This window comes from Cuculus canorus, chromosome 11 (genome assembly GCF_017976375.1).
Source record: "Cuculus canorus isolate bCucCan1 chromosome 11, bCucCan1.pri, whole genome shotgun sequence".
NCBI lineage: Eukaryota > Metazoa > Chordata > Aves > Cuculiformes > Cuculidae > Cuculus > Cuculus canorus.
In genome coordinates, this window is record NC_071411.1 from 15,966,885 (window position 1) to 15,994,264 (window position 27,380).

Consider the following 27,380-nt stretch of genomic DNA (forward strand, 5'->3'; position numbering starts at 1 on the left):
CAGCTTAAGTTCCATGCACTTGGCATGGAACCGTGCTGTGGTTCTATGGTTCTAATCGCAGAGGTCTGCCTGTGGGGAATAGTGTGAGTTCTTACTTGCTGAAAAATGATGAGGTCCTACAGTAAAGCGACAGGTTCCAAGATCCCATCCTGTTCCAACACATGGATATGATTTCTCTGCCTAGCAGAGCTCTGCAGGGGCTTAAGGCTGGGTAGGAAGTAAAACTGTTAACAAGCGCATGCAATAGATAAAGATGAAGAGTTACCAAAATCACAACACAAACTGAGCTACACAGATCTTCATGGAAGCTGCTGTTACAAAATTCCAGTTTCAAAAGGAAGACCTTAATTAGGTATTTTGAGGCATACACTGTGATTAATTGTAACGTGCAAGGACTAGCATGGACCAGAAACATGGTAATGGGAAAAGGCTGAGATGTTTGGAGCTTCCTGGACATCTGCAGACATTCTGAAGCTTAATTTCCTTCATGTCATTGCAACCATATGTATTTTTATGGGCATTTTTAGTGCCTGAAGATTAGAAAATAACTTTTAATTGTTATTTATGAAGCCCCATATGGCTCTCTGTAATTTTGGCTTCTTACAGAATGATGAAAATGAGATTAATTGGAAATCACACTCAGAAATCTATTATTCAGTTAATAGAGCTAACAGCTTGTCTACTGTCCTCATAAGAGCATGTTGTAGCTGCATATAACAAGCAACTCCTTATAGAATCCACAATGAAACTAGGGGGGCACAGAGAGGCTGAGAAGAGAAGCTGTGTACTGGCTAAACCCAAGGATTCAGCACACGCTTTGACAACTGCTTTGCAGTGTGATCTAAATCATTAATACTTTCTCTACCTTCATAAATTAAAGGTTGATCTCGGGGAAATAAAAGGCTTTTGTCTCACTTTTCTTAAGCTCTCATCCTTTGTAATGCTAAGCAAGTAGAAACTCGTTTGGACCAAGCTAGTGGTTGAAGCTTTGTGCCTCTTTCTGGCTTGTGGTCAATGCATAGCAATGACAATTTCAACCTCACGTCTTTTTCCCTTAACCTGTCCTAATACATGGCGAGTCTTCAGAGCTGAATCTGTAAAGACTGCATTGTTGTGCTTCCACCCAACAGGCAAGATTGAAAACTTTTAATACAATGGTGTAAAAAGATGAAATTTCCAAGATGAAAGACTGTAAAAATTACTAAGCTATTAAAAGCACAGTGGGACCTTTTTTTTTCTTTTTTCTTTTGCTTATCTGGAATGTGCCCTAAATTGCCTTTCTCCAGTGTTTTTGAAAAGTGTCTGCAGATGGTTTGATAGTTAAAAAAAATAAATCACAGAACAAAAAAGAAATCTAGAAAAACTATCTAAAGGAAGTTATTTTTTCTTAGAAGGCTAATTAATATTGGCAGGAATGCATTGTTAGGGTTGGTGTTTGGAAAGGTTGTATGTTGAATGTCTTGGCATACCACATGCATGTGAAGGAATCATCTAGGTTGGTTAACTTTATGGGGCTGGGAAAAGAACATTGTTCGAGTATCGAGTAATACAGACTTCACACTCGATCTTCTAAACCATTTTTTTTCTTTTTTTTTTTTTTACTTTGAAGCTAAATTCAGCAGTGTGTTATTGATTGGTAAGGTATTTTTATATTGGTATTTTTATAGAATAATTAAGTCTGAAATAGTGAATTAAATATTAACAGACTCTTATAATGGATCTCCTCTTAACCTTTTTCCAATATTGGATTGTTTTGGCAACTGCTTCTATTTCACAGATGCAATGAGTAAATAAAAGTAAGAGAAGGGTGATGGTCCATCCTCTCCCTTGTTAGTTGCACTTCCTGTGTTCGTGGTATCTGACATTAGAATATAAGCAGTCGTGCTTATCATACATGAAACTTCATCTGCCTACAGTGGATAATATTTACTAGTTGCCAGAGGGCTAAAATATTTCTTCTTGTACTGCTTCATAAACTAGGGGGTTTTATGGCATGAAAAGCTAAATACCATGAGAACTTATGTCAGTAATCCTTGCAAGGACTTAAGCAGACTGCATGGGAAAACACATCCAGGAATAAACCTGCTTATTATTCTGGTTGCAGTGTTTCTATGTTTTAAGTAGGTATTTCTCCATCTCTTTCTGTGTTCCATTGTCTCGTTATCTTTAAAGCTTTATGTGGTGAGCTTTCTCTACCCTGTGTTCTAGAGTTGGAGCTCTGGAAATGAATGAGCTTTTACCCAGAAGCCTCCAATTGTTTAACCTCCGCTTGATAGGAATGAAACATCAGAACCAATTTAGGTAGTTTTCTTCTTCATGGTTTTTCTTTTTATCCTGGATGTAAATTCAGTGCTGCTCCCGGGGCCCAGAGCCATACCATCACTGCTTTACTCTTGTTTATATCTGCAAAAGAACTGAAGTGTCTATAGCTTTGTGCAAGCTCTCTGCCCAGCGTCTTTGTTCCTTGGTTTTACTCTTCCATCTAGATTTTATATGTGCTGTCAAGATGTCTGATAAAAAACATGCTGGAAAAAAAATTCTTTTGTTTAAATGAGAGTGTTTATTTTCATTTATATTTTTTCCTTCTCCAAATAAAAAAATACCTCAGTAAATGGGACTACATTTGAGTAGTTAATACTGTAGTCTTTAAAATATCCTGTTTTAAGGAGGTAATTCCTATCCATAAGTAGGTTTTTTAATATGTGTAAGGAAAGGTGGTGAGGGATTGTTGTTGTTGTTGTTGATTTGGAGTTTTTTTAGGAAGGGGGAGTTTCGGGGTGAGAGATTTTGTTGGTTGGTTCTGGAGGGGTTTAGCAAGTCAATGTCATTTTTTACTTTTGCTTCAAAATCAGGACCAGGCATTAAGGGCATATAAGGAATAGCAACTCCAAAATGATTCTTTCCACTTCGGTCTGTAGCACTACTGAGGCAGATAAATTCTTGCATGTGAACACTTTCCTATTTAGATGTTTCCCAGATCGTAACCAGTCTCACATGATTTTCTTCAGAGACTCAGTGAATTATTTCAGCCATACAGTGAAAGCTTTGTACTTAATTCTGCCACATAAGTTGGATAATGAATCAGACAGCTAGACAACATTTGGATAGTACTGGGTTTGATTAAGCTCAAAACGCTGTCAGATTTGCTATTGTTTTGCGTATTTCTGGTTTTGGTGTGGATTGATTTATTTATGGTCTGAACAGCAGAATGTGTGATACCCAATGCAGCCTTGCACAGTTTTTCCTGGCGTTTGCAAGGCAGTAAGAGACAAAGATACCCTTTGAAGGGACTCAGTCCTGCCCTTGCACTGGGAAGCTTGCAGGATCTGGACCTAAAGCTGCTCCACCTTCATTTTCCTACCTTTGAGCACATGGCCTGTTTCTCCCGCTTTTCCAGGCTGTGTCCGGCCACCGCTGTGTGATGGACTCCAAATTTCTTTCAACTTTGCCCTCTGTTTTAATGCTTTTTTATTTTTTTTTTAGAGATCTTGCTGGGTAGAGCAGACCTGTGTGGAAAGAATGTCCTCAGCAAAGTACTAAAAATCAAACCTGTACTTGAACGGGGTTCACCTGCCTTGTGTATTACATTATGAATTTGTTAGCACTTTTTAAATAACAGTGGTAGCGCTTTTTCAAGAACAGTGGTAACGTTGCAGTTGTCTTTTACTCTACCTATTTACTTGGCTTTTTACCATGTGGATTCCCTGGTTTTGTGCTTAGACTTCTTATTTTGTGCTCTATGGTTGGAAATATCTTCTACTATGACAAGTCTAAAGTGAATTATGAAGAAACTAATGTATGTTCCCCAGTATCTGTATTTTCTACGCTAGGCACGCATTTTTCAAAATCATCTCTGCAGTTCAATAATGGATAAAAGAATTAGAATCAGTCAGAGAAGACTTTTTGTCTTTTGTGCCTTACACATAATCACAAAGAATGAAATTTTGAAAGCGTTCCAGGAAGACAGGTGTGTGGATTGTTACAGCGAGGGGCGAGAACAGTGTTTGTTCTTAATGACTGCTTGACTTCAACGCTACAGATTGCATAAAACCTGTTCGCTGAATCACATTAAAGCAAATGGTGTTGTGGTATTCAATCAAGTATTTGGGACACAGTTGAACTGCCTGAGTCTACTAACTTTAAAATATGCTTTATTTCAAAACCAAAAAAAGTTGCAAGATATTTTGGCAAGGAAAACTTGAAATCCCTGTAAGCTTTAAAAGGTAAAGATGCAAAGAAAACTGACAGTGTATTCATTTCACTATAATTTTTTTTTGTAGTTTACGGAAAAAGGAAGAGTAAAGAGAAGCAACTTGTTAAAAATGTGCTAAAAAATCAAATTTTCGAATGACACTGGTTTTAGGAAGCTTATAGTGTTTGTGTGTAATTTATATTTATCAGGAACACAGGTTTAGTAAACTGCAGGGTTTTGCATGCCCAGATTTCTCAGTGCCTGATAGATTGTGCTGAGAAGTTTCCATGGTGGTGTTAGGTAATAGGGATTACAACCAACGCCCCAAGAAAAGGATTCTGTGCTTGCTTTTACAGTCTCTTAAAGTGAAATCATCAGAAGAGGAGACAAACAATAGTGACTGGAACATATCATAAAGGGTATGACGAGGTCTAAACATTGCGAGTCTGAAACTGGTGGCTATAATGAAGGCAGAACACTGTATCAGCTTGCATGAGCTTTCTCATTCTGCTCAGTGTTTCCTGTGCCGCGTGGTGCAGGGTGCCAGGGTGACATTGCAGGTTACAGAAAGTGGCCGTCTGTATTTGGCCTATAGATGGGATATTGCCCAAGGGCTGGCAGAAAAAGCTTTTGCTCTCTCATCCATCGATAGACTTCAGGACCCTTCTACCAAATGAAGAATTTGTTCCCATCCTGACTGAATTTTGAAACCATGTCTCCTCTTGAGTTTGTGATCAAATTAGTTTCTCTAAACCCTGTGTCTATTATGGAGGAAGTAACATACAAAATAATGAGAACTTAGGTTCAAGAGATAAACTGTTAAAGGCTGGAAAATGTCAGAAATAAGGTGTCTCATGGAGTTTTAAACGAGCTCATACAGTGAATGGTTGCATATCGTTCCATGTGTTATAGTGGTGCTGCTGGATCTAGTGAGGCACCGTCTGCTGTATAAGTAATTTATTAGGTTTAACTTAAATGTAGGATGTGTGAGTACTTGATTACTATTACTCTGAGAAGGTTTAAAAGTGCAATATTAAGAATGAGCTTTAGCTCAGCTGATTTTATCTAGCTTTAAAATTTTTATCACCGGTGAAGTCTGTAGTAATGGTTATGAAAGCAATTAATAACACTAGTGACAGAATCAAGAGACTGACTAATTTATCATTATAGATTTTAATGAGGCTTATAATCTAGCGATAAATATACAATATATTCAAAAGCATGGAGTTGTAAAAAGGATGATTTATTTAACTTTAATTCTAAACTAGTCTGAAAGCCCAAGGTTGTAGAAACTAGGCATGTAAGAACATAATTCTTTTTGGTGCTGCAGAGTGTGAGAATGAAAATAACGGAGAAAGAGAGTTTAAATTAAAATTAATTGTTTAACTTAATTCTGAAGACCTTTAAGCACACCGATAGTTTTTGTAGATGTGGGCAGTATCTTGTTGACAGCTTTTTCCCTTCTCAGTCTGTTTACTTGGCAGAGCATAGGAACTGTCTCAGGCGCTGCATCTCCGGAGTTCTCAGAAGCTGGGGAGCGGCAGAAGCGGTAGCGATACTTGCTACTTGGGAAAAGCTGTCTCAGATTTCAAAGCAAGTTCTTGTAAAGAGGCCCAAATGTGAAAAGTTATTACAGCAATGTTAAGATTCAATTTTCAGTTTGGGAATTAGGCTTTCTTACCATTTATTGTTATTGTATTATGTTTATTATTATCTTCCTTATAGCTTTTATTCTTCTCTCATCTTTCTTGTGCTGAAGTAAGTATACCAGAGTGTCTCTGGGCAGGAGTATTGTGAAAAAGTAATAAGCATCTGACAGGACCTTGCCTGAGCACTATAACAGGATGGCTGACATTCAGAAAATTAATTATATCTAGTCTTTCCCAAAGGAAAGCTAGAACCTCAGGTGGTAAAACAAGAAAGAAAGCAGCAACAACAATAGAACAGGACAGGTGAGATCCCGAAAAGTAGGTTTCCTTACTGTTGGATCAGCTGGAGGTAGGTAAAAAATCCCCAAGCCAACCCAAACTTGACCCTTTGGAGGGGGGCTTGTAAGGGGAAACCCATGTTTGGAACACGAGCTCTATGCTGCAGGAGTGCATTTTAGGAGAGGTTACCTACTGTTTTTTAGGAAATCATTCAGCATAGGTAGCTGTGAGGTGGAATTGGTCATCCAGTGGGTCATCCATCACCAAGGTCATCCAGTCCTTAGTGGAGTAATATTCTAGACAACCATGAAAAAGATGGTCACTAAAGCTTGACAGGCCAGGCAGAAGCTTGAAATTGTATGTGTCCATGCACAACAGTGATTTGTGTCGCTTGGAATCTTCTTACCAGGTAAATATGTTAGCTTGTCCTCTGCCTCCTTGTAGAGTTCGGAGCTGGCTGCACTTTCTTTTGGGGCTTTGGGAAGGAGAGTGTGCTTGAGTTCTGTTCATCAAGCACTGCTTAATGACTTTAGGTAAAGAACGGTGACTAGCAAAGTTCTTGAAACTCATTAATATCTGCCTGGCCACACTGGACTGAGCTCCTCCTGTGCCTGTGAAGGACGGAGGAGCCTTTGTGTGTTCACAAACTCTGTGTTTATTCTTTACACTGGGGTCGGTAAGAAGGCAGCGCTTCTGTAAGACGTTGATTTGGCATGTCCTCGGTTTCATTGCACTGCTGGCATGACACCAGTTGCTTCCATTTCTTTTTCAGTGTGCTCTGAGCTCATTACAGGAGAGAGCAGTGTGATTTCCAGTGCTGTTTGCCTGCTGCTGCGGTACTTCTGGTGCTTCCAGGGTTTGGAGTCAGCCCTTCTGTGATCAGTTGCCTCACACTAGGCTAAAAATACACCAATGTAATACTGAATCAGGTTCTGCATTTTAAAAGAAGACACTAAGTAATTTTCAGTCAAACTGCTGAAAGACAGAAATGTGATTAGGGGTTCGTGTCAGACCTCTTTGTCCTGTGCTCTAGTTCTGTAGTGTAGGATGCCTTTGCCAAAGTAGCCCTGAATACTGTCTTGTAGAGAATCTTTTGCTCATGAACAGGCAAGCATGAGGCCTTTAACCATGCAGCCCCCCATCCTCTGTGCTTTACAGTAGTTTATTTTTGATAAGCTACAGCACATTTTAATGTAATTGTTAACGCGCTTAATTTGCAATCACGCAATCATATCAATAATAATGGAAAGTTGTTCACAAGTAATAAATTAGCATACCATGTAACTGGCGGAACTGTGCTGCTCGGTATATTGTTTCATGATCAAGAATTCAGTAGTTAAATATACACAGCAGTGGGCTGAGAACAAGCTGTTCATTTTTGCTGCAAGCAGTACCAGTGGACCAGAGTAATCATAGCTCCCCAAAGCAGGACTGACTTTATTGATTTTAAATAGGCTTTCATTACAGAACTGAGCCTGTTACAGTTGCAAGAGTATCACTGCATTTATATTCGGAGCGCTGACTGAGGGGAAGGAGAGGTATCTTTGAATGCAGTGTAGAGGATGCTTGTCCCTCTGAGTGTTAGATTCTGTTTTCTTGAAACATCTGAATTTATTTAAAAGTACTTCAGTCTTTCTTCCTATGTGGTTAGATTTATTCATTTTAGAAAAGAGGTTAGACCAAATGCAGTTGTGAAATTTTAAAATCTGAGGGCTTTTCTGAGGAGTGAAGGTCCTGCTTATTTCTTGGCGTCTGATCTATGGACAAGCTGTATTGTACTCTGTTTTATAGAAGACTCTTTGGAAATGTTCATATCTCTCTTTCTGTAGATTAATGAAAAAAAGACAAATATAACATCCATTAAGCAAACTGTTAAGTCTGAGATATTAATGTATTCAAGTTATAATTAGTTAAGAACACATGCTGTTACCAGAAATGCGTCATTAATCTGCATGGAGCAGTTTGCGGCTATTTGCTGCTAAATTAGTGACAGTTAAAACCAGTCATTTTTGTGTTGTTTTGAATGATAAAGAAAATTTTAAATCTGCATAGTGGTTTGGGATTTTTTTGTCACACTTAAGAAGCAGTCTGTTTTGTTGTTTGGGTTTGGTTTGGGTCTTATGGTGTGGGTTTTTATTTAGTTTTCACAAGGGCTTGTCCATCAAGAAACATGATGACAAGTTAATTGAAGACCTAATTACCAAATGCAGTACTGTAAAAACATTGTACTGTACTTCATCATGTGAAAAAGACACGTTACTTGTGCTGGGTTCGGTTCAAATCCAGTATTTATAACTACGTAGCCCTACTTAGACATATTTCTAGTGTTACTACACTAGTTTATGAGTGTGTTAATAGAAATTAATTACAGTTTTTTGGTTTTAATGGGTTTAATACTGACTTTGCATATTACTTTTTAGATTATTTATTTATTTTTATCAAAGCCCTACAGCTAAAGGTGAATTATTTCACATAATCCAGCTAAAACCATATTTTTCTTTTGGGGTGTTTTTTCATAACATAGTTTTGGAATTCAGGCAGGAGGTAGCATAAAATCTTTGTGTGAGCATTTCTAGACATCAGCTCTTTAAATAAAATGGTGATAAATAGCGAATCAACTTGGTAAGTACCTAATGATCAAGCCTAGTTTCTGTAAAGCAAGATTTGGCTGGTTTACTAAATTTTACAGGGATTGGGGCAAATAACTATTGAATTAAATTGCTTCCTGTTGGCTTCCCCCAGGGCCAAAAAGAACCTACAGTGCTGTGCTTCGCTGGGCTTCTGTATCGATCAATTCTTCAGGTCTAATCTTTACCTAGTTGTCCTTGCTTTCTAGGGTGTTTGTTCACAGTTGTTTTTCTGAAGTTATTGTATTGCCTTGATAGTCCTCTAGTGGATTGTAAAACTGTACTCATTAATTCCTTTCTCTAAGTTCATTTCTCGTAGTCAAATGAAGGCAGTCAGCACTCCTGTAGTGTGCTGGTTAGGAGTGAGAGTGATGATCACTCACGTAATTGATAGCACATATCAATGACAATCAACACTCACATTGTCAGGATGGTTGGCACCTAAAGCCAATCTAATTAAACGCTTGCAGCATGTATTAACAGTACAATATTAGATTCTTTATCACTGCACCTATTGTGATTTTTAGAATTTGCTCCAGCAGATTGGAAAGTGATTTATCGTTTTAATTTGTCTTAATAATTTGTGTGCTTAGGAATATAAAACTTTTTGTTGCATTTAAATTTCCTTGTTATCGGCCTTGCATGGCATGAGTAATAGGGAACCTAGAACATGAATATATTGGAATGCATGAAGTATTTTCAAGGAGAGCGCTTTTAAGGTTTGGAATGATATATGTGAAATGTTACTGAATGGATAAACACGTGGAGAGATTTTGCCTTAAGAAGTTTGAAAGTCAGGCATCTCTTAGTACAGTACTGCCAATAGCTGTGTTGGAAATGTGTTTCCATCTTAATACAGGAAATGGAATATTTACTCCACAATATTTATTCTGTCCTAAGATCCAGCTTTTTTTCTGGTTGCTGAAATTTATTACATGGACACTCTGAACTGGAACTGTCATTGCTGGTCTGCACCAAAGATCACCGCACCTCCAAACTTAGAATTAATTACCTGTAAAATGTTTTTGTGTAATTACAACCTAGAAAAGACTGTGTGTGTTTAAATGGAAGTATCTGTATCCTCTGTGCCACTTAAACAGTAAATCTGTCTGTTTAACAGCAGATTCTGATGTTTTCTTGCATACTTGCATAGAATATTCTGATTCAAGGTGTGACCTAATCCAGACATCACTGAAAACGGAGATTTCCACAAACATCAGAGGGAAATGAGTTAATCACAAAACAGTGTTAGCTTTTTCTAGGTGCCACTTAATGATATACTAATGTTAGCACCTCGGACTTTGCAAGATACTTGACAATGTTATGATTAATGTGCAAAGTGTCAGTATTCAGTATGAGCAAACATCTTACAGGCACCTGGCAGGTCTTTGTGGTTAAAGAAGCTGCTGTGGTCCGTGGAGCTGCGGAGATCATGAGTTATGGTTTTGATTGATTTTCTTTTCCTTTCCCCCCTATTTTACTCTGTAATGTCAGGATTGCTTCTGTTTGGAATGTAAGTCTTGGTGCAATTATTTTTGCCATGGTGTCTTGCTGCACTTTATTGTTACTAAGATACTGTTACGCTCACATTTCCAGAGATACAAGTAGTTCCTCTCAGTCAGATGAATGTGTTTTCGCATCTCCTGCCCTCGTTCTACTCTTTCCTGCCCTTTGAAAATAGGGATCTCTTTTTCTGTAGTAGTTCTAGCTTTACATATGTGTGTTCAGAGCAAGGAATGGAATTTATTTTTCTTGATGAGCCTTTGCTCATTGTGCATTCAAGAAAAATATGATCTGATTAATATTTTAAAAGCTGTGCCAGAGTGGAAGCTGAATGTTGGTTATATGGTTTGTTGTGTGGGCCCTGTAACATTAATAGAATGGGTTTGATCTAAATAATGACACATTTATCCAGCTAATAAGTAGCTTATATTTATTCTTTAACAGCCTTAAACAATTCTTTTTTTGCAGGGTTGCTTTATAAAAATGCTGAATTGACTCTTGTTTTATCACTCACTAGTTATGAACAACTTCTCCTTGTTTCTCTAAAGAGTCCAACCTGGAAATGCTTTTAAAACTTACTCTAACAAGCTTGATAAATGACACGATAGAATAGCAATGTGTTTTTCTTTTACAGAGGCAAAGGAAATTGTTCTGAAGGCACAGATTCTGGCTGGAGGGAGAGGAAAAGGTGTTTTCAATAGTGGATTGAAAGGAGGAGTTCATCTAACTAAGGAGTAAGTCAAAGTTAAAGTAATAAGTTAGAATTGAAAAAGCATAAATAAATTGCTTCTAGTGCAATATTTAAGCTGTTTATGATAGCTATGTGACTGTTTCTTTTAATATCTTTCAATAAACTAAGCTTTTTCCTTGTGCTTGTAGCCCTAAGACTGTTGAACAGCTTGCTAAACAGATGATTGGGTACAATCTGTCGACAAAGCAAACTCCAAAGGATGGCGTGACAGTTAAAAAGGTAAGGTTTTTACCTCTTGAAAGTTGAGAACTGTGTTCAATTGCAATTTTGCTAGGGTATATGACACAGATTTATTGTTCTCATTCCTCTTCCAGTTTCTGATTAATTGCATCGAGTTGATGAAAGGGAAAACAAACAAAAAAAGTTACTTTTTCTGCCTGTGTGTGTATTTTGTCTATCAATTTCAGCATACCTAGTGGTGGAAAAACGAATTCAGTTTTGCTGCCTGTGTTGAAAGGAATCCTTTGTCATAGGTTAATCCTTCATGAAATGCATACAAAATGCCAGCATAACTGAATGTAGCATTAACTATACATGTTTATTGATGCTCTGCTTAGAGAGGTAATATGTGAATAAAAAATATCCATATTTCATTCATCGTCAGCTTTGGGCAGCTGTTATTAAAGACAGGGACAGATGACTTTGCCTGAGAATGATATCAATTCTAAAGCAAAACAAACCGAGTGTCTAAAAGTAGATTCTTCTTAACTTGTTGCAGATACGGAGTCCACTGTGGTGTTGTGGTAGTGGTTCAGCTAATATGTGGTAATTCATCTACCTGATACAGTGCGTACTGCAAGGTGCAAAGATTGACTGAAGCGTAAATGTATTGCTCATGTTGACCTAAATAAGAGAAGCGTAGATAGCCCTCCAGCAGGATTCTCCTTTACCCAAGTAAAATTTTGTAAGGCAGGAAGACTTAGCAATTGCTAATCTATTGTATATATATTTGTATCGCTTTCTTGGTTTTATGGAGCAAGGATCGCCATACAGGTGTGTAGTCAAGAACCACACTGTATTTGATGCCAGGAGATAATGTGGCATGAGCTGGAAAGAACTGCAGGTTGCTCTTAATGTACTATAAACAGACGGGTGTATCAGCATAGAAGGGGAGCACCTGTCTGGAAAGATTCTGTCTAATGAGAGATGGAGGAAGGTGTGCAAGCGGCTTTCTCTTGGGTAGCAAGGAGAGCAGATTATCATCACTCCTCATAGTTGTTGTTAGAAAGAAATACTAGATATTAAAAAGACGGAACAGTATTACTATTACGGCGTGTCTGTCAGAGATGGTGATAATACTAAGGATATAAAAAAGAATATACGTTTCGCATCTTAAGGCACTCTGCTTTGAAATATTTGTATTGTAAAAGCAGCTTTCTTTTTATAAATTCTTTTGGCTTTATTCTTTTGCCCTAGTTGACCTGCTTTGAATAAATCAATACAGGAAATTTTACTCTTTTGTCTGAGTGTAAATCTGTTCATTCATTTACATATTCAGTTCTGAAAAAAAAATATCTAATTTTCTTTGAAATTGATAGAAATGGAAGAAAGGCATGGATGTTGTTTTTTTTTTGAAATGGATTATTCAAAGGATTTATATTAAGATGACTTTCGTTCCATGTATGGAATAGCTATAGATTTAACTTGTAATTGTTTTTGTCCCCATCCGCACACTGCTTGTGTGAATAAGCAGTAGTCAAGGGTAAGCAGCTGGGGCATACGTGACGTTTGCACGGCTGAACTCCAGATATTTATTTTGGTGGTGCAAAGAAGTATATAGCTTTGATAGACTGTGTATTTTTGCTTCACTGTGGAGTCACATGGAACATTTTCAGGACATAGCTTGCAAGTATTTAAATATCGATGCTTGCTAAACTGGTGTGAGGTTTCACTGAGAGAGGCTGATTATCTGTTGTCATAGGTATCTGCTCTGATTAGAAAGTTGCCCTGGGCCAATTCTTATCTTCATCACACACATATGTAACAAGATAATATTTTATATATTATTATATATATATAATATATTTTATAACATATAATATATTTTATAACATATTAATATATTTATATTATAAATATATATAAATATATAAATATATAAATATTTATATTATAAATATATAATATATTTATATAATATATTTTATAACATATTTTATATTTTTGGTGTTGAAATCTTGATCTTCGGTAATTTATGGTAAGAGCACACGTCCTGTTTTAAATTAATTAATCATATGATAGTTTGGCCAATGGTATGCTAATGATTTCCCCACTGTTTGTTAGATAGTGAAGAAAGCATATTTATAATTATGCATCTAGGTTATCGAAAGACCATCTCCCAGAAAAATTAATGTCTTTTTAAAGGAAGCTTTTCTCTTTTCCAAGTTAACTCACTCTAGGGTCTTCAAAGTATTTAAAGGAGTGGAGGCGTTCAGGTTTGTAGTAGTGGGGTTCAGTATCAAAACTGAAACTTTAATCGAGAGGCAAACTACAGCAATACAATTAAAGTAGGAGTTTAGCTATGTCTAAAATGTCATGTAATGCAGTGGGTAGTTAGTTATCAGAAAAAGCCGGACAGACTCTTCAAGCTTGCTGAGAGCAGTGGGAAGTTGAGAATTAATGGCTAGCATTTCAAGGCATAGGCTTTGTGTGTGTGTGTGTGTAAGAATACCTGTGTGTACCTGTACCCAAAGGAAATTGCAGTTCACAAAGAAAAGGAAAGGGATGGGTTTAGGTTATAAACTTTATGGTGTTCTGGGAAGTCTGACTGAACTAATTTGTTAAAAAAAATAGGTAATAAACATTTTTTTCACAAAGAAAATAGTTATGAAGTTGCTTTCTGTGAAGCAAACCATGAGCTAGTGTCAAGTCAGTGAGTGGAAGTTACGTACCTTTTACAGGTATTTGTAAGGAGAGAATAAAAGACATTTCCTACAATTAGAATAATTATGAAGCAGAAAATGGACTTTTCAGCTTTCTTTCTCAGCTTGCGCACCTCTAACAGAAATCAAAGCATGTTTGTGCTTCTTTAGATTGATGTTTCTTAAATAAATATCAATATCCTCAGTTCTCTTGTAAATTGGAAGGTATTTGGTGAGTTTACATAGAATCCTCTTATGGCAGTTTGGAACTTGAAGAGCCTCGTTATCTGAGAAGACAGTCTTCTCTTATCATGACAACCTGAGAATTCGCTACCTGTGTTTTCTCTCCAAGCAACAACAGAATTAACATTTTCAATATTTGATCCAGTATAAGAGACTGTTTTATTTGCCTTCATAAAATTAGATATGTGACTTAAACTTGTAGGTAGTGATTTGTTTTGAGGAAGGAAAGCGTATAGTTACCAGGAAGTTTTAAAGAAAACTTTTTTTTTCCTCCTCAGCATATTTTAATAAAATCGATGTGGTAACCAGATAAGCAAAATAGACAAAAGATGAGAAAAAATAAGCAAAATAGACAAAAGATGAGAAAAAATATACAAAATAGACAAAAGCTGAGAAAATGAAAGAAAGATGAGACAAAATAGAAAAAAGATGAGAAAAATGAAATAGGAAAAATATGAGGTTTCACTCCTCTTAACTGTTTGTTAATGTACTTGTGTTAGTTTTGTCATGTGACTGATAGGTAGACTTTTAACAAGTAATATACTTAAAGACCTTGAACACCAATTTCCCTGGCTTTGCTCTGCATCAAATAGGGAGGATGGTGAAGGAGAGTAACAGGGATTTTAGGAGATATAGGAGCTGTTGCTCAGTCTGACAATTGTTACTCCGCAGGAAGCTTGCCTACTCCAAAGTACATAGACTGTCGGTCATTTTCTAAATTAAGACAGAGAAGTATTTGACTACGTTGACATGGTTAATTAGCAATAGGGGGAAAATCCCTCAAGTCAGAAGTAGCAGTTGAATTGATACCTGATCTAACAATATTAGTTCCACCTGCTGTGTTTGCAAATGTATTCCTCATCACTCATTGAGTGGATTCTCATTTGATGTCTGGTCCTGATCCTGAGCACTCTGGAAACTATCAGAACAACTCATACAAGATCCAGTAGAACCACGTGGTTTTATTTGACCTATGTCTAAAGCAATTGGCTCAATTTTTTCAGATACATTGATGCAGAATATGTAAGAAGGTGAAAACATGCATACAGGTAAAAATAAGTAGTGAATCAAGAATGCTCTGCATATCTTTGCTTGTTAATGTGACAAATCGTGTGAAGTAGTTGAGCTATGTTTCTGAAGTTAGCTTTTAGCATCCCTTTGCAGTAGCCTAAAATAGGCAGATGCTTTGAGTTAGTACAATAGTTTTCTACACTTTTGTTTGTCTCCTTCACTGTAGTTTTCTTTAGTTTGCTTCTGAACAGCCACTTATTTGAACTACTTCTTTATGTCACCTTATATTCTATGAATAAAGCAAGGTAAAAGTAGAAGGAAATTAAATTACTATAAAGAGAATTTCTCCAAGTCAAAAAAACCCATAAAGAAGTAGCATCTTTCCCTCTCTTCTGACCACAGAGGGCTTTATTTAATTCCTTGTCTCCTCCCTTTTTTTTCTGTTCTGTTAAGATGTACGGCCTGGCAGACGGTAAGTACATTCTTTCTCATGTACTCTGGAGTAGAATGTCAAGAAAACGAGTTGGGTGAAAGTATAGTGCATCTTTCTTGTTTATAGTCCTTGAACTATGAAAGCCCCAGGAATACTCATTTGATGGAACACAGCTTGCTGGGTAGGCAGAGTTCTAAGCATGCAGGTGCAGAAATGCCTCTCAGATGTAAGGAGTTTGAGCTGCTGACTGATAGAATGAATTTAGCTGTATGTTTCATTCAGAGTGATAATCTTTGTGTACAATCATTGCTCAAAACTACCACTTTATAAACAGACCATGTTAGAAAAACATTGCCGCTTAATCCTTTTTAATTATGTTGATCTTAGGAAAGTAATTTTCCTGATTTCTCTACTACTTCTGTTCTATTGGAAGTTAAGAAATAGTAGCTCTGCTGAGGAAGAATGTAGTAGATTGTTGGAAGGAGAAGCTATTGGGCTAATTAAATTGCAGAGGTGGCTGCTCAACTAACTTCCTTGTTGAAAAACAGAATTGTGGTGTAGAGCTGTACTACACGTTTTGCACCTGAGATTATGGCATCTGTTACGGTCATAAAGAAAAATTAGTAATGATTATATGCAGATTCTGTTTTTCTTTAAGATGAAGAACATTTGGGGGAACTTATTCTTGCATCAAAATGCAGGTTTGTGAGTCTTTTACCAAGTGTAAAACTATTTAATTTCAGATTGCTTTAATAGCTATTGTTAAATTACTGCGAAAATTGACAGGTCAGATGAAGAGGGAGATGTAGTTATTGTAATACTGAAACAGAAAGGACTTTGGCTTTGGTATATTTTTGGGAGGAGAGAAAAAGCTGTAACAGAATTTATATGGGTTATTTTCCCCTCCAGTTTTAATGTGAGCACTTGTAGATTCCCAACATGTAGAGTTTGAATCATGTTTTTTGTTGCATGCTGGGGTCTGTCAGGTATTGGTACGAGAGGGCTCAGTCGTTTATAGTAATGAATAGAAATGAGTACCTCTTTGGAAAAATACATTTTTATGTTTCTAGAATGTGCCATGTATCTGAAGGTTATGCATCTGCCCGTCTTTCTAAACTGAAAGCAAAAAGCTGACTGGCAGGATTATCTGTACACTCATTTCCTTAGGAAATATTTAGGCAAGGCAGGAATTCAGTGCTGAGGCTGTAAGTGTAGGATGTCCTTCTGTCAGAAGGAGGGAGAGAGCCTCAGCCGGAGGCTTTGCTGATGAGGGACAGAGCTGCCGATGCCACGCGTCTCTGTCATTTGCCAGCCTGTAGTCCCTCGTGATGCCAGTTTTTCACAGCGTGTGAAAGTGCTTGCTGGCAAGAAAAAGGTAACATGGAGATCCCCTTTATGAACAGAGCAGCGGCTCAAGTTCTCCTCTTGGGACAAAGCCCAATGCTTAGTTGTTCCTGGTGTACGCTGCTTGTGACGTGCTCCAGTGAGAGCAGCAGCGTCAGGGGAGTCTCTTCTTTAGGGACAGAGGATTTCTCAGGTTAAAAGAACACTCTTATGTCTTGTAAAAGCAATGAAACAAACATTCCCTTTCAGGGTAGCAAGTACCAAACTGCTGCGTTTTAGGGCAAGGCAGAAAGTGTGAGCCACAGTGTCCTCTAATCGCAGCAGAGAGGAACACTGTCCTTCATTGGTTCTGTTATTTTTTAATTGCTTTTTCCATGGCAAAATGTTTTACGACATTCACTACTCTTGACACCTCAAGGAAGCAAAGCTGTGTTCACATTGTCATCAGCTAGATGGACCAGTCGGAACTGATGCTGGGGTTTCTTTCTTCCCTATATTCATTTTTAGGTGATGGTTGCGGAAGCACTGAATATTTCCAGGGAAACATACTTCGCAATTTTGATGGACAGAGCCTGCAATGGACCTGTTATGGTTGGCAGTCCACAGGGTGGTGTCGACATAGAAGAAGTTGCAGTTACTAGCCCAGAACTTATCTTTAAGGTATTAAAGTACTGTGTTAGACTAAAAATTCTCCTTGTCAGTTACTCAAAATACTATATTTTTCATGTATGGAACAAAGACAATAAGAACCCTAAAATTTATGTTTCACCAAATAAAGGATCAGACCTGTTATCTATAAACAATAGATAACAAAGATATATGAAAACAAAGATAAATGAAGCATGTTTAACATCTGATTTTGTTATCGTTTGTGTCTCCAGTTTGATTTAGAAAAAGACCTTCTATCTGACTGTTATATGGGGTGTTAAACTCAGTATCTGAAATGCTTTATGAGTGAGTTTCACTTTCAGGAAGGCACACGGTGTTTTCACAAGTGGGGCAGTGCCAATATGGTTATTGTTTCTGTGGTTGTTTTTGTCCAATTGACAGAGTCGTTAGTTATTTCTTTGTAGCTGGATGACGTTTTGCATCTGCAATCCAACTGTTGTAGTTACTTTTTTAATGATGACTACATCTAAGTATTTTTTATGTTACTGTGGCATGATAATGAGTAGACAAGTTATTCATCTGGGAAAATAATTGATACAGTCAAGTGTAATTATTCAAAAAATTGTAAAAATATTTAATGTGCATTTTAAAATCATATAAACTTCACAGTGCTACGGGGCAGTGACACCATTGCCTTGAAAATATTCAGAAGATGTCATAAAAATTAACAGACTAAATATTCGTCAACGCCATCTGTACAGTAATTAAAAGTGAAAACTGGTGTCACATTGTCTTGTCAGCATGCCATCCCGAAGAATTATATATTTTCTGGAAGGACTGTTTCATAGTTGGTGTGGTAATTATAACATACCCTATAGGCAGCTGCTATAGCCTCAGTCACCGAAAACTTTGGCGAACAGCCATGCTTTAATTACTAATTTGCAAATGTATACTAAGTGTTTTCCTTTTGAAGTTGTAAATCTCCATTCAGATTGAATATTTAGCTATATTTATGCATGTTATTGTTACAGGAGGAAATAGATATTTTTGAAGGCATAAAGGATCATCAAGCATTGCAGATGGCGAAAAATTTGGGATTCAAAGGACCTTTGCAGCAGCAGGTAACTTGACTCTGCTCCCTCAGTTTTTACTGAAGATATTTTAGCCCAGCTATAGAATAAACGCTTTCCAAACAGACATAAAAGTATAAACGTTCATTGTATCAGGATCATTTTGATGTTTTAAGTACTAAATTGCTACCTACATGATTGTCATCAGACTTCAGCAATTTGAACAAGGTCCTTGTTCCAAATCAGAAGTTCCTGGTCTTTGAAGCAACTGATGACAATGTGCTGTTGCACCTCGTTGGATTCTTTTTGATTTCCTTGGAATTCCATTGGAGCTCAGTGAATTACACGGGCAGGGCTTTTTTGGAAAAAATGAGCCTTAAGATGGAGCAAAGGAAAAGTTTATCTGTGTGTAGTTGAAGCTTTTTTTTTTGTTCAGTCTTCAACTGGAAAGCAAAACGCTGCCAACTTATTGTCTTCTCAGTATCTCTTTTCTATATATATTGGAATTCTACATTGCATGCAAATACATAAGATGTGCTGATACATGAATATTTTGCAGAGAAGTGAAAACTTGTTTAAGCTACTTTTGCCTGTTCTTTTCCATAGTATCAAATTATCAGTTTTGTAAAAGTCCTTTATTTTTTATTCAGTCATTTTAATTATTTTCTATCCTAACTGCGCAATTAACAAGTGCATAATCATTAAGTTGATTAGCACATATTTGAAGATTTAGCTGTATGTCTAATGAGGAGGAATGATTATGTAGAACCTTTCAACCCTTGAAGAGTTCTGGTACTTAATAATTAAGAGCAATATGTGGACTTTGCAACAATACCTTTAAGTAATGCTGCAGTGAATGTATTTTTTTCCCTGTGGTATCAACTCAAAGGCACTTACTGAAGCATAGGGACTTATCTTTTATTGAGACAAATCCTAGTATTTACTTAGACGTTCACTGTTTCTAGTTTCTAGGTTGGGATTTTACACTTTGCCTCAAAGAGGCTCATTACATGTAGACGTTGAGAAAGAGGGATGTTGCAATTAAGCTGCCTGATTCAGAGAGGTGCTGAAAGATAGAGCAGCCCTTAATAAAACTGAAGCAATTCTAATGATCAGTTAAAATTACAGCATTGTATTGAGACAAGAACAGTTTTTCAGGTTACCTAGAAGTAAGTGTTGGGTTTCACAGTGGACTTTGTCCCTAGTGCCACTGTTGATGGCCTTACCCTTGTGGTATTGGAGTCAGTTGCCAACTGGAGTGTTCGTGTTGAGGATACTGCTGCCTTGCTGGGTGCAGATTTATAACTGATAACTTTTTTTAAGTCGGAACCACTGAGAATGCTTCAGCTGATGGCTTTTGAGCAGGAAAGACTTCATAAGCAATTTGTATGCTGCTTCCAAACTGTCACTTCTCAAAGAATCTTAGACATGTTGGTCCCCAAACTGGACACAGCACTCCAGCTGCAGCCTCGTCAGCGCTGGGCTGAGGGAGGCAGGAATGTCCTTACAGTATTCTTCTTGATGTACTACAGCATTGGGGTTGAGTCTTTCCAGTCATGTTTTCTTTCTTAGGAATGATGCTATGGGAGAAAGCTGACTTTTGGTTTTTCAGTCTCATTCACTTTGCTTATTAGGAGGGAACCCAAATATTTTTGGTTCGTGTACTTCAGTTAACTCATCCGTAATGAAGAAACGCATTTGAGTGGTTTTTTATTAGTGCACTTCTTCATCTGCAAACTTATTTCAGCTAATAGCTTGTCATTGTGTAATGAACCAAAGGGATTTTTTAGTGCATGTTCACTTGGCTTCTATTTTAGTTATTCTGTTAATGAAAGACTGTTATAAGAACAGAAGATTTGGAAGTGTGTAGTCAGTCACAGAGATAGGTGGTGAGGAACAATAAGGAGCAAGGAAGATTATCTTTTTAGGAGTAAACAAGCATACTTCCAACGTCATTTCTTCAAGAAAACATTGCAGACTGATATAGGAAAAAGAAATGTATATTTTTCCTAAATTCACTCATGCACACATACTGCTTTATGATTTTTGAATTTAGACTGATTAACGTGAATGCAACTTAGATCTGACATACCCGAGAATGTGCCATTATCAACCGTTAGGCCCTTTTCAAATGAAACTTGTCATAGTAATCATGCTGTTTATTTTGTAGCACATCTCCAGTTCATGTAGTCTTTAAATGCACAGTTACTAAATGTTATGCAGTACCATAACACTATTTTATAGCTATTTTAGATACTATGTAAATATGAATAAGAAAACGGAAATAAAAGCAGTAATTATCTAGAGCTAGTGTGCAATTTAATGCGTTAAAAATAATCAATAATGGTTTGCTTTTGCCTTGAAAACCTTAACTTTTATTTTTCTGTGTGGTAATTATAAATTGCTTGATCAAATTTAGGCAGCAGATCAAATTAAGAAGCTGTATAATCTTTTCTTGAAAATTGATGCCACTCAGGTTGAAGTGAATCCCTTTGGTGAAACTCCAGAAGGGCAAGGTAAGAAAATTGAAGAAAACAAGTGAATGCATTATAATTCTTTATTTATGCAAACTGTAAATTAAATTGCATAGAAGGCTGTAGCAGCAGCTTTGCATTAATTTCATTTTGTAATGTAATTTAAGCAACATTCATAAATATTCCCGTGGCATAGTTTACATTTCAATACCTTTAGTTATTTTATCCAAATACTGAAAATATTGACTTCTACATGTTATGCTTGATGAGAAACAGCAACATTTTGTGCTCTTCTGCTCTTTGAGTGAAGTTGCATTTTTGTTGGGTTTGTTTTGAAATTTTGGAGGGGGTGATGTGGGTTGTTTTTGTTGTTGTTTTTGTTAATGCTGCTAGAATTACTGAAATTGTGTGGAAAGAAACTTGTTATTTTATGCTTGTAAACATATGAGTAAGTAAAAATTCTAAATGCATGACTCTGCAACCCATTAAGGGTGTAGGAGGAATTCCAGCTGGAACTGACACTTAGCTACATCGTTTGGAAAGAGAAGGGGTGGTTGGTCTGCTTCCACCATGAGTACAGGGCTAAGGAAGTGTAGGGTAAAGATAAGGAGCTGGGTTAGCCTTCATGGCACTCCGGTTGTTGGTTTTCCAGCTGAAACCTTTCCTTCCGTTTGTCATTTTCATCCAACTACCTTGGGCAAAAACGAAGAGAGGAGCAACTAAAGATGACTTGAGGATATTGAAGCAGAGTAGGGCTGGTCCGGGTGGCTCATAGTTACCACGACACTCTTTCGCTTTTCGCCCGAGTATTTTTACCTATGCATTCATTCCTAATGCCAATATTTTATGGCATTCTATGTTCTTTCCCATTTGTTCCTTTTTTTATTTTTTTGATTGAAATGGATAAAGATGAGTAGTTGTGGAGCTCAGGGGGAGCTTGCTGAGACTTCATTGTCAGGGGCTGCCGTTCACAGCTCCTGTAGAGGTCCTACCTACAGTATCATTTTGTGATTTTGGAGGAAACCTTTGGCGTTGGGAGGTGCTAGCAGGTGTGTCAAGTATTCTTTATCGATGTTTGTCAAGAAAGACAATTGCAGCTTTTCACCAACTTTATAAGATATGCCTACAGATTCAAGTGGAAATTAGAAAATGGAAAGAGAAAGCTGTTACTCATTTTTACTCATTTAGGAATGTGGATGCTTAATTGCTGTTCTGGAAACTTCTGGAAAAATATCACTGCTATGTCAAATAAGAACACAAGTTCCTCATCAGAGTCAGTACGAACTGAAAGAATTAGCATTTTTAAGGTACTTTTTATGTGCCCACAGCTAGTTTGTAAAATAAACAGCTTTTCAATAAAAATCCATATTTTTGGCTCAATTGGTCAGGAATTCAAAAGCTGAATTGTGGCTAGACACTATGCAGTCTCTTCCAGTTGTCCAACCTTGTTTTCCCCCTTTTATTAACAGTCCAAGTGCAAAGGAACTGGCAGAAAACTGTCCATACCTTAAAAGAAAAATTCTGCTAGTTGTGAACTCTGAAAAGCTCTAAAAGATGCAAAATAAAAGCTGTCCCACGACATGTTTCAGACCAATCCTAAAAGGCTATAAAATAAACTCTGGGACACTAAAATGCCCTATTGGAAAGTGATATTTTTAAAACAAATTAAAAAAAGAAGCATCTTTACTAGAAATGTCTATGAGGATAGTTCAGAGACAGTGATAATAATGATCAAGTGTGTGTTCGTTTTTTTTACATAATGAACAACTGTTTTCTGTGAGGTTTTTTTCCCATGTGTTTCACATCCAGGAAGCTGAGGAGCAGAAATAGAGTGGATTTCAAGCTGTGAGAGCCATCTTACTAGCAGACATACCCAGAAGTCTTCCTGTGCTTATGGTTTTTGCTAGCAGTTCCTCCATCTGAAATGTCTTAAAGAAGAATAAAGATAAAACAAATGGAAGAACATTTGAGCAGCTTAATGCAGTTATTTCTAATGATAAAAGATAAGTCTTTTAACAAGACCGTTATTGCGGTCCAAGTAATGGTTAAGATAGATTTATTTATTTCACTTGTGTGAAATTCCATTAGAAAATACATTGTCGGATGTTTTTCCTTTTGTTTAATTTTGTAGTAAATTCTTTAACACTACTGGGTCAGAAGCCAGTAACTGCCAATTTCTTTGGGTTTTTTGTTTTGTTTGCTCTCTCTGTAAGCTGTTGAATTGGCAGATGACAAAAAGCCTATACTGCTAGCAAAACCAACAGAACTACTCTGTGAATATAAGTGTTGGAGCTTTCTTTGATATTTGTTTAGAAGAAAAATTCATTTGTATAATCCATCATGCATGTAACAATGTGCTTTTGATGGTGAAAATGGTTTGATAAATATTAATAGGTGTTTTTCCTGCTACTTTGTACAACATGGCCTTTGATAAAGATGAATGTTCTGTAGAAATGAGATTCTATTAATGTGACATTGCGGATGTTCATGTTTAAGGTAAACAGAGCTCTGAAACTGCAGTTTTACTCTAGCTTTGAGTTGTTTTAGCAATTTAAGGAACTGAAAGCTTGAAGAAAAATGGCACAAGTCTTAATCCATTGTTAAATAAAATTAAAGCAGCTCTTAAAGCTGCAGTACTAAAGCAGCATGTTATGAACTTCAGACATTCTCCTTTTAGCAGATTCCTACATGAAGGTTGACCAGGTAAGATCTGGACTCTTCTAAGAGAGATTGATTATACACAAAGCCTCATGAATAATTTTCTGAAACTGCAGTCGCTGAAACTAAATCTGTTCCTGTTTTAATTTAAACTGTTATTGATTACAAAATGTATTAAAAAACCAAAATGCAACACCCCCAATAACATCAGCAAATTAAACCAAGAAAAACCAATGTACATGAAGACATACAGTTGAGATTCTTAGTTTTGTGAATGTTTTGTTTCCTGTTTATTTAGGTGGTTTCTCCCAAGTTAAACAATTGTATATTAAAAAAGAGGTACTTAGCCACCAAAAACATTGTGTGATTAGTTATTTTGATTGACAGCTGTCTCCATCAGAGGCTAAAAGTTGTCTTTCTAATTGTTATTGACCTGTAGTTGCAGAGACGTGTACAGTGGTCATGAGCAGGTGCGTATGTACCCTGTATCTGTTTGAGTGGCGATCTGAGTCAAAACACAGCAGAGAGAAAAACTATTCCATTTTTCTGGATGCAGCATTTAAAGGCACCTAAATCTGACTGGTTTGCATTGAGAAATCAATTATAATTCAGTCAGTAATTATAATATGGGTATAGTATAAATCAAATTAGTTAAATAGTGAAATGATAAGTATATAGTCTTACATTTACTTGGAACTTTTTAATCTAATGAGCTGTTTGCCTATGCAAAAACCCATGGAAGTAATAAGTCGGTAAACAGGCAAGTAATGAGTTCACTCTACATGTATTTCTATTACTGTTTTGGTTTTATGTGGATATTATGTCTACTAGCTACTCCTTAGTATCTAGTAGTTAATATAGTCCGATTTAACTGCTCTTTAATTTGTTTTTACAACCATTGCAGATGTTGACATCGAAAAGTTTTTTATTCGCTTTTTAGATTTCCTTTGTTTAAAAGTCATATTTTGATAATTTTTAAACTTAGATTGCGTTAAAAGTTTTTTTAATTTAGATCTTTAGGGAAATGATGTGTGTATAGCTGATAACATGTTAAAAATACGGCCTAGGGAAACATTTTGTATTGCTTAACTGTAAATAAGTGCATACCTATAAATAGTGCTGACTTATTTGCCTGTTATGTCTGTCACACTTTCAAAACACTGAAATGACTGCAGATGTGTCCACGTCATGAAAATTGCCTCCATCACTTAGTTTAAACTTCATTTAAAGCAACCGTAGAGGATCATCCCTTGCCAAAGGCACGTGACTGTGTAGTGTGGAGATGCTTGCCATGCTTTTTCTCAACATGGGTTTTGAGGAAACCGTGCCCTTCTCTACTGGACGTGGTGCTAGAACTTCAGCTGATCGTATGCTGGAAGCAGCATCAGTCCCTGAGCAGCATTCCTCCTGCTCCCTCTGAAGGAGTTGGTGTAATATTTCAGGAGTCTCACTGGAGTTTCTAAATGTCTTCATGTTGTTTTCTGTTTTTTTTCTCCTTTAGTTGTTTGTTTTGATGCCAAGATAAACTTTGATGACAATGCAGAATTTAGGCAAAAAGAAATATTTGCCATGGATGACAAGTCTGAAAATGAGCCTATAGAGAATGAAGCTGCCAAATATGACTTAAAATATATAGGACTGGATGGAAATATTGCTTGCTTTGGTAAGAACAAATAAATCCAAAAGACATTTGAAGACAAATTCATACTTGTTCAGTGTATAGACTTTGTTTACATTCTGACATTCAATCCACCCTGGACAGTATTTCAGTCTAATTTGCTGAGGTTTGTCCTTCCAGAGGTTCTTGCAGGAATGAAACTAAAATTGTGTTGGAACTGCTGAAGGCTGCGGTGTGGGGAGGGCACGAGTGGCACCAGGGAGATGGCACAGAGGGATTTGTACCTTCTGAATTTTGAAGCCAATGCAATTGTTCTTTCCAGTAATTAAAATGAAACAAGAAAAGTCATCAAATTTCTATCACTAACTTTCAAAAATGAGACTGTATTACTTGAAAGACACTGCAAAAGTATGTGTGTAAAAACACGATATTCCCACTTTCAATGAAGTATTGAACTCCAGTTCTCTTTAAGGAAAGCTGCTAAAGAAGCTGCTTGCATGTTAAAAGAATACCATTTTCCTGGAGTTTTTCTGTGAAACAGAAATTACTCTTGTGTTTATAAGAGATAAGTACAACAGTCAGCTACATTTTAAATAATTTTCACTTTGTACAGATTCTTTTAGCCAGTACATTTTATTATGAATTTAATTGAAATAGGTATTTTAACTCAGCCTGTTGAGAAAATGTCTGTCATTTACATTGCTTAGATGTTTATACTCTACCCACAGATCTAGGAAATGCTGATAATGTGTAGCAGTTGATTCAGTGAGTGACTTCAGCGAGACTTTAATTTCAATTTAAAATAAAACAAAATGCCCAAACCCCAAACAATAATTGGCAACACTACAGATTTTTTTTTTAGTATTAGGTATTGCAGTTGAATTACAGCTGACACAGAAGCCTTACTTTGTCCAGCAGGAATAACTTCGTGGGGATAAATAATTCTTAGCTACTTTACCTAGCTTAGATGATGTTTGTGCCCATGGGAATGCTTCTAGGCTGGTGCAAACACAAAATAAAAGCAGCATCTGATACTTGTCCCTAAAATATAGTTGTCTGTGTTATTAAAATACAAAGCATCATCTACTGCTGAGAATGATGGGAGGAGAGTTAAGGAGAGGAGTTAAGGAGATGGGAGGGGAGCTTAAGGAGTCAGTTTGTCCCTCAAGCCTCCTGAAGCAGTCACTATTTCCAGGAGTTTTTGTGTGCCTTTTTTTTGAAAAGATCATAAGTTTTTGCCTTTCCACAGTTACCGTTCCAGTGCTCGTATGTGCTTAAGGGAAGGCGTGCACCTAAGTCCTAAAATTGAAACAGTTGTAAAGAAACCCAAATGTTGGTGTGTTAGCATCAGATTTTGAATTATTTGTTGCACTGGATATCCTTGAATAGCTATTGACCTATTTAGAAATAGGTATTTGGGTGACATTTTGAGCCCTTTTATGTGGTTGTACTGATACATTTTAAGCCTTTTCACAAACCTTAAATACTTTCATATGAGTTATGAATATATGTATTACACTTACAGTCAACGGAGCCGGACTTGCGATGGCAACATGTGATATAATATCGTTGAATGGTGGAAAGCCAGCCAACTTCCTGGATCTCGGTGGAGGTGTGACGGAAGCAGAAGTATATCAAGCGTTCAAGCTGCTAACAGCTGATCCAAAGGTAAAAGGTTGGGTTTGGACCAGAAGTTTCCCTGTGTAGCAACACAGCTGTGTTATAGGACTATGAACGGTGTGCTGAAAAATGCAGGTAATGGTGTGAACACAGAGGATGAGTTACCGAGGGAGTGATCTGGAAGGAAAATGGTTTCACTGTGAACCAATGGACTGACTTCAGTTCCCGACACGCTCAGGTTTGCTGGTCATCCTTGAGTGGATGCTTTCTCAAGGCAGTTCAGCCAGAAATGCAGATGAGTTAATGCTGAGCATTGCCGCGCTGGAGGTTGAGCATCTGACTCCTAAAGCGGAGTTTGTGGGGAGGCTTAGATACTTTAAATATTATTCCTAATGGTGTAGCGCGCAGTAGAGTGAGAAGGTAAAGGGGAATTCAGAA

At 36.9% G+C, this 27,380-nt stretch overlaps 1 protein-coding gene across 2 annotated transcripts in view; it reads left to right on the top strand.

The window, feature by feature from the left end:
* SUCLG2 (succinate-CoA ligase GDP-forming subunit beta) overlaps positions 1-27,380 on the top strand; it is a 127,886-nt gene that overhangs the window by 46,763 nt on the left and 53,743 nt on the right. For both annotated transcript variants that reach the window (XM_054076788.1, XM_054076789.1), the window contains 7 exons: positions 10,885-10,984; positions 11,130-11,220; positions 17,401-17,553; positions 18,534-18,623; positions 20,992-21,088; positions 25,206-25,367; positions 26,848-26,990. In XM_054076788.1, coding sequence (XP_053932763.1) covers positions 10,885-10,984; positions 11,130-11,220; positions 17,401-17,553; positions 18,534-18,623; positions 20,992-21,088; positions 25,206-25,367; positions 26,848-26,990 — 836 coding nt within the window. The remainder of the gene's footprint in view (positions 1-10,884; positions 10,985-11,129; positions 11,221-17,400; positions 17,554-18,533; positions 18,624-20,991; positions 21,089-25,205; positions 25,368-26,847; positions 26,991-27,380) is intronic.